This window comes from Aythya ferina, assembly GCF_964211825.1.
Source record: "Aythya ferina genome assembly, chromosome: 5".
Classification (NCBI taxonomy): domain Eukaryota; kingdom Metazoa; phylum Chordata; class Aves; order Anseriformes; family Anatidae; genus Aythya; species Aythya ferina.
In genome coordinates this window covers 49,706,293-49,716,515 of record NC_140301.1, presented here as the reverse complement: position 1 = coordinate 49,716,515, position 10,223 = coordinate 49,706,293, and the positions used below count along the sequence as shown (strand labels likewise).

General features: G+C 46.0%; 1 protein-coding gene across 2 annotated transcripts in view; it reads left to right on the top strand.

The window, feature by feature from the left end:
• The window catches only part of ASB2 (ankyrin repeat and SOCS box containing 2), a 30,585-nt gene continuing 20,362 nt past the window's right edge, over positions 1-10,223 (top strand). Inside the window, exons 1-4 of one of the 2 annotated variants that reach the window (XM_084522257.1) lie at positions 1-504; positions 1,317-1,731; positions 7,317-7,590; positions 9,121-9,225. In XM_084522257.1, the coding sequence (XP_084378383.1) occupies positions 7,346-7,590; positions 9,121-9,225 (350 nt within the window). In that variant the 5' untranslated portion in view covers positions 1-504; positions 1,317-1,731; positions 7,317-7,345. Of the gene's footprint in view, positions 505-1,316; positions 1,732-7,316; positions 7,591-9,120; positions 9,226-10,223 lie in introns of those variants that run through there. The other variant, XM_084522258.1, reaches the window with a different exon arrangement.

Sequence of the window (10,223 nt, the reverse complement as noted above, 5' to 3'; positions counted from 1 at the left end):
CAAGTCTCAATCTGCAATGAAGTATCAGCATTGTTCCTTGAGTTCAGTGGGTCATCATGCAGGCCATAAGAGTGCCAAGGGTGTGGATCTGATGAGAGGCTGCCAAAAAGAAAAGCAGAAGGGTTAGATCTGGGAGATATTCACTCTTGTTTTTAAGGCAAGGCTGATTGCAATCTTAAAGTAATATCAGGAAAAAAAGTGTTGGGTGTTGTTTAAAAGTTACAGAGGGTTGGCTGACATGCTGTCAGGGATGTAGGAGTTTCACACCCACTCAATGACAACATCCATGGCTCCTTTGTCTGCCTCAGTAATTGCTGAATGTCCTTAACTTTGGACAAAGCAATTGCCCTAGAACTGGTGATGAGGGGTAGATCATTTTTCGGGCAGCAGAGAAGAGGGATGTGTCATGGAATGGCTATCTTCTTGTGCTGGAGCACGTCGGATTGAAGAACAGACATGGAGAAGGAATGATGCTGGTCCTGAAAGACCCTAAATGCAAAGCAGGTAAGTTGGAAGGGATCATGTAGGAGTGGATGATGCTAAATTGGTTCTCTTCCAGATTGCTCTTGACAAGCCTTGGATGGGGTTGTTTATGCAGTGACAGGGTGAGTACAACTAGCCTGAGGCTCAACAAGGTGTTCTGAAAGGAAACGAGACCTGTTGCAATCCAGGCTTTATTCTTTTAAAATGCAATGTTTTGTCACAGGAATTAATGAAATAGGAGCTGAAGGAAAAAGCATAGGCATCATTTTGATTCTGTATTATGCTGTATTATACTTCATTCATCATATTAGCTAGACAAATACACAGTAACCATCCCAAACGGAGGATTATGCCCATGTTCCAGTTAATCCAGCCGTGTCAGCTCTCCTGTATGTGCCTGACTATTTCTTATGATCAGAGCTCTCTCTTCCTTTGCCAGTTTGCCCTATAACACATGTGGGGACAATGGCTGCCATTTCACTATTATGGCCGAAGGCAGTGTTGTCTTTGAGGGTCTTGTCTTCTACATTTAACTGCTTTGAGAGCTGTTCTTCTCCAGTAGTAAGCTCTTATAAATATTACTTGGAACAGGTTCACAGCTGCTTTTGTCATCTTTGGAATTCTGAAGTTTCAAACCTTGTAGCCTTAAAAATGCACAAACCACTCTAAAACATTACAAAATACCCACAGTAATGTTTTCCTGTTTCATTTAATGTGCAGCAGCTAAAGGAAAAGTAAATTGAGCTCCCTTCACCCAAGTAAATAAAACTCTCCAGGACAACATATTTTACTTCAGAATTATATGGTAATTTCTTTTCTTTTTTTTTCTTTAGGTTCCAGAAACATGTCCATATATGGTCTACTTGTCAGGGACAATAAATAATGATGTAATAGAAAGGTCAACTTTGTGTCATTTAGTTACAGGATGCTTGATGAAGTGAAGTTCCTCAGATTAATGCAACAAAGAAGAACTTTAGAATGGGAAAAAGTTTCAGCAGTACATCTTCAAGCAGGAAATCTGAGATTCAGAACAACTTATATTTTGGCTTGTATTCGCTGATCATGGGGTGATCCAGAAATAAACTCCAGGCTTCAAAGCGAGAGTGTTTCAAAGCTGTCCTGCAGTTGATCGAAACATCCAGGCAAAGCAGGGAGATGAATACCAACAAGGATTTTCTGAACTAAGACTTAATCAAGGAGATAACTAATTTCAACAATATTATTACCCTTTTATTTCAGAACAAAAAGGTAATGCGAATATGCATGTTTTGAACTTATTTAGCATTTTCAATCTGTCTTTTCTATTTGCTATATCTGTGTAAATGCTTATTCCTACAGCAGTTTGTAACCTAACACCCTAACACAGTTTTGGGAGGTTTTGTGGTTTCCTTTTGTGTTTTTATTTATTTATTTATTTATTTATTTATTTATTTATTTATTTATTTTTACAAATAAGCCATACAACACTCACTAGTGTTAAGCAGAGCTGTAGTTCTGTCATTTCCTTATTTTTCTTTTACTTGCAGGTGATGCTTTTATCTTTATCCCTTAGAATAGCTTGCTCAGAAATAATTGTTGTTATTATGACATGAAAAGGTAAAACATAGTGTGCAAGGCACAGTGCAGAAAAAAGATGTCATCAGCAAATAATTTCTTTCATTTTTAAATTTCCAGTTGGTATGACACAAAGCTAATATTGCACTTATTGCTGTGTGAATTAATGCTTTCTGAGAAGAAATAAAAGCATGCAGGTGTATGTATTTCCAGTAAAGATTTTGCACAGAATCACAACTTGATGGCATCATAACCCAAGCCAGACTGATAGGTGACCTGTTTTGACAGCTGGGGCTGGACAAGTAGATTTGTTTGTTTGGAGGATTCCTTTGGGAAGCCTGGCTTTGATCCTCCAGCACTGTGCTATAACTTGACCAGTCTGCATAAGCTGTCATTACAAAATGTGTTTGCCTCTCACTGCAGCTGGACTGCATGATGTGTTGTGCTTCTCATGCCCCAGCTCTGACAGGTCTGATAGGCACTGGAAATCTTTCTCTTTTTAAAATATCATTTGCCTCCCAGCAGTAGTTAACAATATATTTCAAAAGCTGCAGAGATGTCTGGAAACTGACCTAAAATATAGGAAAAAAAAATATATGACCGCTCTAAGTGCTGTAAATTGGTCTAGTTTCCATTGCCAGCAGAAGATCTGGCCTGAAAGGTGCGGCAGAAAGAGCTGAAGTGGAGGCTTGGATTTCTGGGAAGACTTCCAGCCGTGTTTACCTTCCCCCTGTGTGCTCATGCTGCTTTCAGAAGTAAAGGCAAACACACAGAGTGGTATCTGCAGAACCTGGGGCTCACTCACGCCTTGTGAAAAGCAAAAGGAGCACACCACTCCACTTCTCTCCCATTTGCAGCCTTTCAAAGACTTGTTTTTGTTTTTTAGATATGTGGTTTATCTCACCCTGTGCCATAAATACTGAGGTCCTGTATTGAGTTACAAGCTGACCGGGTAAACGAAGTGCAAAGGCAGGCAAAGTCCCTGGCTGTGCTCCCTTAATGACCTTGTCACTCACCTGCCACCCTCCTCTGACAGCAAGAAGTAATTCTGCTAATTCTGCTGCCTGGGGTGCATTGAAGGACAGGCAGCCTTGCTAAGCTTTTCTTGAAGGGAGTGCTATCAATGGGGACCAGTTGTTTCAGATGCTAATGGTGTCGAACAGTGCGCTCCTGCATGTTGAGAGCCAGCTGTAATCCTCGTTGTTTATTTATGCTGCACCAGGAATCGGAGGCCCATTCTGCCAAACACTGGATGTTGACAGAGCCCGCAGTCCAAATATAATAGCATCCTAATTGTGTTTGTCTGTGGCTTTTACCACAATGTGAGTGGTTGCCAGTAGTCAGCTGGGAGCAGTACCTCTGCTTTCAGAGCCAGGTACAGCTGCTCGTCGCACGGTGCGGGCAGCACCTGGGCCTGCCGCCACCATGTCCCTGCTGGCCCTACCTGCTGGGCCCCACATGCAGCTGCAGTACCTCTGTGTGGCACAGACCTGATTGCTACATCAAATAAGCTCACTGAAACCAGGGGAGCAAAATTACAAATCAGGTGGAGATGTTGTTTATGTCAGGAGAGCAGGATCAGGCCCGAGGTGGAAATAATGAGGAATTTAGATCCAGAAGATCTTGTCAGACTGAGGTATTAAGTGGTAGCAGAGGCAGCAATATCCTAAGATGTGTCTTTAACAGGAGAGTTCACTAATGAGGCAATTCAGACCTGAAGGCAGAGTGTTCTTCCGTGACTAATACAGGCACTATAACCACAGCTTTAAAAATCAGGTTCTGTTGTTTTAAAGTACAAGCAATGTGTTGTGCTACCTGTCTGTGAGGATGGGCTCTCGGGCTGCCAGAGGAGTACAGGCCAACGTGCAAACCTCCCACAAAAAAATGGAGATAAAGTGGACAATTAAGCGAGCATTTAATTTCTAGATCTGATTCTAATATTTTAGAAAAGCAGTATTGAGGCAAGTAAATAGATTCATGCTGACTGTAGAAAGATCACTTTGGCTAAATCTTACTTAATCAAATTGGTTCAACCATTCCACCCAAGAAAAAAAATATTTATTTTTTATTTTTCTATTTATTTAGGTTTTTTACATCTTTGTTACTGCAGGTGGAAAATAGGTAGCTTATAGCACATTAGCCTAGTGGGCATTTATAAGGTCGTGGTTGGAGGTTCACTGCTGTCCAGCCAAACAGGGCAGCAGCAGGTGAGTGACTGAGCCCAGCCCAGGGGGAAAGGAGGTTAATCTCCATCCTGCTGCTGTGCACCAGCCTCCAGCGGAGGGCATGCACTTGGGCAGCTACCACAGCTTGCATGGTTTACAGCAGCCCCCTACAAACTAAATCTAGATCACTGTGACTCCACAGCTGCCCACTAAAGCATCTCACCAGAGAATGGCTTCAAACCCAACTTGAATAATCTCTGGGAGGGTTCAGGGCAGCCAAGGATGTCTTTGGCTGTCCGCGTGGGCCTGAAAGCTCCTGCAGCCCCTAGATGTGACCCTCACAGCCACACTGCGGTTGTGCCAGTCAGATGAGCAGCACTTAAAGATTTCTCTATTTCGGGCCCCACAACATTTCTGCCTGCAGGATGAGTCAGTGGTGGGAGCTGCTGCCAGCACTGTTGTTTCTGCACTCCATGGGTCTCCTGTCAAAATATTTAGATTAGTGAGGATCACCAACACGTGGGGGAGGTTCTCCCTTTCCTCTCAAGTGGGTGGGACCCATTTAACCCATACAAGAGTAAGAGGATCAAACAGGAACAATCCCCAAGTTAAGAAATGTTCCTTTTCCCTCACTGTGCCTCAACAAGGAAGGAAACAAAAGGAGGGAGAGGAAGATGTCCGGAAATGGCCTTTGTATCTAGATCTGATAGGGGTTTAAAGGGGCACCTAAATCCGGCCAAGTGTGCTGGAGCATGGAGTTGCGTTGTTGCTGCTCTGCCCCTGTGCAATCAGGATGTAGGTGGTGGTGCTGGAGAGGACACATAAGAGGCATCTGTGCCCCATGCTTCACCAGTGCAGGTTCTTCTCAAAGAACACTTCAGATCTATTCTTGCCTCCTCCAAAGAGTCACTGTGCATCACCTTCATTAGGAGCTTAGGATAAGATCCTGCCCTCTCCACTAACAACTGAGTTTAAGTCTCTGAGTCACCACCTGGGCCAGGCCCCTACATCTGGGCACAAAAGTGCTGGATGTTGCAGACAGGCTCTCTGATTCCAACCCGTGGGTTTCACACAGCCACAGCACTCCACTCACTACGTAAGTACTTAGGCTGTGGGACTGTAAGTGTGCTGCCCAGCATGCCAGCAATTGAGCAAGCCAAACAGCAGCAGAATTTGCAAGGAAAACAAGGCTGTGTCATGGGTTTGGGCTAGCCGTGGGCTGGAGTGCAGCCAGAGACAGGTACTGGAGCAGCTGGGGTATGAGGCGACAGCAGCTCTTGTATAGGAACTGTCAGTAGTTTGATGCCTGGTTTCAGTTCCTTGGGACTGCAAGGGGTCAGAACAGAGCTGAAGTGCACCAGCTCACACTAGAGCAGCCTTCAGAAATCTGGGGAGGGGGAGGGGGAAATAAAAAAAATAAAAATGGTTTGCATTATATACAGGAACAAAAGGTTTTATTTTGACAGTTTTCATGACTGCAAAACACATCCTTCATCATTAAGAGTCATAATGTTGATCTGAAATCTGCTGGGCTTCCCTTTCCCATTTCCTCTGGGGCATGCTTGGAGCTTGAGGGGCCGTGGATGTAGCAAACATGACTGTTTCTGAAGTGAAATGCTTAAATCCAAGGTTTTAAGTTTCTTGTGGCTTGATTCAGGCTCTTGCATTTCTTTAAACACTGTGTGTATACATATATACATATATATACATATATATTATGGTTAAAGAAATGACCGTGAGTGTCTTGATGCACGTAGCTATGTCCATTCCCATGTGGGGAGTTACTGTTTCCCCCAGGTCAGGACTGTCTCTCAGCTGTGCACACAGCAGCAAGGGCTGTGGGAGCAGAGCAACCCCCTGGCATAAGCCCCAGGAAGCCAGTCTGCCCTGGGTGACTAAGTGGGAAAGAAAGGTGGAAGCATCACTCCATCAGTGGGGCTCTGGCATGGCAGGGGCGGGGATCCCCATGCTCTGGTATGGTTGCTGGGCCAGGGACTGACACCCCTAGGGGATGAAAGGGGTCCTGACCCCTGGCGGGGGGAGAGGCAGCTTTGTTGAAACCCCACAGATGCACTTAGCCAACCCCTTGCCTATGTGCACCTGTGGGATGCTTCTCCACCATTATATTCTGCTGTCTCCCTGTCCTCCTCTTAAAAGAGCCAAGCTTTCCACCTTATCCCTTGATTTTGGGACTTTGATGGCCAGAATCCTCTCTGGCATCTGGAGTAGATCCTGCTAGAGTATTGTACTGTTCATGGCATTAATTCATCCCTATTGCTATTGGAAACACAGCAGTATTTTTGATTGTCTTTGCCTTTTTTGAGTCCATATTATGATGAGGGTTTGCAGTCATTCTGTGATTTCTGAGTGTGCCCTTGTGTTTCCCCCACCTCTCCTTTCCAGATCTCAACCACCAATTTTTAGAAGTGAGTCTTACCATAAGTCTTGAAACTGATGACCTTGAACTTTGTTCTGTGGGCAGCAAAAAATCAGAAGTGAAACTGAGCAGTGTCGTGTCAGAAACTGAACAAGACAAAGAAAGTCACTTCAAAGAATATCTTTGCATGTTGCTCAAGAGATCCCCAGATAGGGTGGAAGAAATTACTCCACAAATTTGCTTTACCCTGGCAGAGAACCTGTGCTTGCAGAAAACAAGCAGAAAGACAAACCTTGTCCCTAAATTTTCTGCAATTAGAATGAGAAATAACATAAAACAAAACAAACAACAGCAAAACACACACAGAATGATGCCCACTGGTGTTGACCTAAATAAACTCACTTCCAGGCTGTATCTCTTTAATCTGACAAGGATTTCCTTTACTGATTCTTCTCTTGAACTGTGGCAACCAGAAAGAGTAGATAAGAACCTGCCTTCCTTGCAGCAGTTCCCTTCCCTGTTTAATCAACAGATAAATCAGCTACTTTATGTGATAGAAAGGAGTTCATTCAGTAAGTTCATGTGCAGATTTTGGATGATGATATTCTCTCCCTGGTGAAGGATTTCTGAAGTGTTTGCCAGTCAGTCCAGTTGAGGGGCAGAGCTGAACAAAAGCACAAGATGGTTGAATTTCTTTGCTAATTCCAGATTTTGATTACTGTAATCCCCCTTTACAGGAAAGCAAAACAAACATAAAGGAATAAAAATGGCTACAACGGCAGCAAATACCCAAAGACAAACAATAGGCTGTGAGGAATACAGCCTGTACGGTAGCTTGAGCGAAGACGAGCTTATAAAAATGGCCATCCAGCAGAGCTTGGAAGAGGACCCGGTGGGCCAGGCAGCTGCCCAGAGCAACCAGAAGTCAGTGGTGGGGGGCCCTGGCGAGGCGGCCACCCCCAGCCGTGGCAGCAGCCACAACCCTCCCTACCAGCTATACCCTTGGCAAAGGTGAGTGAGCGCCTGCCCAGGCTGGGCCATCTCGCGCTGCCCACCAGCAGGAAAACAGCTTCCCCTGTCAAAACACGTGCTTTCTAATTAATGCTGCTGAGCAGCTTCACGCGCTTGGTCTGCAAGCCTGTCATTAGTTTGAAAGCCAGAGCCTGCTATAAATCCAGTGAGGTCAACAATTTACATCCTCACGGTAAAACGAGAATCTGCCCGGAGCTGTCTGGTTTAAGTAATAAATAAAATGAGAAAGGGGCACTGCTGTGTGCTTTCCTGAAGGAAAGAAGGCCTGCTGAAGCCAGCAGTCCCCCTATCCTACAGGGGCACACGTTGCACCAGGCTTCAGCTTCACCAGAGGGAGCACAACATTTGTTATGGGAAAACATAGGAGAGAGGCCAAAACCAGACATATAAAACAGTGTGAGCTGGATACCTTTTAGATACTGTAGAGGATGAATTTCTTTCTGGTCCCAGGCATGCAGCCTTGGAGGCATCCCCTGCTCTGCCACGCTGGGCTCAGGCAGTGACAGTGGGGACCTGCTGGCAGGGGAAAACCAGACTTTGTTCTTCTTTCAGTCTTTATAAGGCAGATTTCTCGAGGGTAAGGGGATAAAAATGTTAGATAGTCACCCCAAGATCAAGGCAGATACAAAAATAGCCTTTCAAACCTTTTTTTTTTTTCTTTTTTTTTCTTTTTTTTCGGGGGGGGAGGGGGGGGGAAGGGAAGGGGAGTGCAGTAACTGAAGTTTCTGTTCCTTCTGCCTTCTCATACCTCTACTGTCCTTGCTTGGTTTCCAAGGCTGGGAGGCTTGGGACAATCTGAGGAGCCGTAAGCATGCCTAACAGCTGCAGAACAAGGATGCTTTACAGAGTGCACTCCTGCTCCGGCTGAAGTTTGTGGCTTCTTGGTGTCATTACAGTGCACTTGCACTGTCAGCTCTGCCGTGGGGACCCAATGCTGGGCGGAACAAGGGCTTCTCTGGCCATTTGGTTCTGTCCTCCTTGGGGGTCCTTGCTATTTTACTGAAAGACTGCATCCACTGCTCTGTGCATTAACTTGTCCTGCCTTTGCTGCAGGCCAGCAGCATTTGACCTTTCAGCACAGCAAAAGCCTTTGCAGCTTTGTAACTCCAGGCTTGGAGAACTGCTGAGCTCTTCCACCACCCCAAGGAGTCAGGTGTCTTCCACCCCCTGCTCAGACCTGCCTGTGTGACACTTGGGGAGGTGACAAATGTCACCTCGCCTCGTGCCTGCTTCCTGTGTGGTGGCGGCAGGGTTAAACTCACTCTTGTCTTATATGGTCATTTGAATCCCCTGACGCTTCCTCAGAGGGCCAAAAATAATCTCGAGCTGAGAGAGCAGCTGAATCCAGCGTAGAACAAGCTGTGGCCATCTGCTTTTATTCAAAGCCCTGACCGGCAGGCTTTCTTGCTCCGTCTCTGCGGATGTGTGTCTCTGTTTCTGCCTCAACATGACCTGTTTCTCCTATTCGGAGTATTTCTCTTTATTTCATTCATGTCATCGCCACTCCAGATTGGCAGCCCAGCCAAGAGGCCGTGCTCAGCCTCCCAGCACAGGAGCAGCCTGGGGGGTCAGGCGAAGGTACGACGGCAGCCTGTGCAGCACAGCCCAGCCCGTGTAAGTGCCTCACCTCCTGCTCCCGCTCCAGACCCCCCTTGCTCTCTTCTCTCCCTTCATCCCTCTCCATCCCTCCAGTGCACACTTCCTGGGGACTTTGGGTCACTGGGTAGCTCTGGGAAAAAGCAGGGAAAAGAAATATTCTATCACGTTATATAAACAGGGCAGGAAAGTCCTTCAAAGGGATGTTGTATTAATGCTGCATCTTACCTGCCCAAGGGGCAAGGCAGCACATCTGACTTTTGACCGTCCTGGCCACATTTTACTGTTGGCAGAGACCATAAATAAGCTCAGATGACCACAGTCATGGTTGAGGAAAGCAGACAGGCAAGGGGGTAGCCCTGTTCCGTGCCTGGGTGTTGTGGAAGTGTCTGGTCAAAATGGATTTATTACAGCTCTCTGCAGGCAAAGTAAATGAAGGCACCTGCCTTTAGTGGCTAGAGAAATTATTGCAGCAGCATTTCTCTTTGTCCTGCAGAAAACTCCTCCCTGCCTTTTTTATCCCAGTTTGAAACCACTTTCTTCTACCCATCTTTCAAGTCCCTCACTGGTTGCACGCTTGCAGTGACTACCTTTCCACCACTCTACTTCCTTTCCTCTCTCACCCATCTCTGTATTCTCCCCCATACCACCTATCACCCATTCTCCCCCATCTCACCCTGCACCCGGGCTGATCCAGGCTCTGTCCCTTGCTCTCCGCTGACATTGCCCTCCCTGACACGTGAAAATCCCTTTCTGCTAGAACATGGAGCCTCCCTTATCCCCATAACCCGACACCTCCTCTTGGTGCCACTGAAATCACACCCTCATGTTAAGTGTTCTGCACTCCTTGCACACCTCTCTCCTTCTCTGTGTGCAATAACTGGAGGGACAGCTTCTTCTGCATCATCACATAACTCAGTAGGGTTCAGTCCACAGTGTGGGCTGGGATAACACTGATAAACTGCCCGTCCTCTGCTTCCAGGTGAAAGCAGAAGTGTGGCAGGGTAGCTACAGGG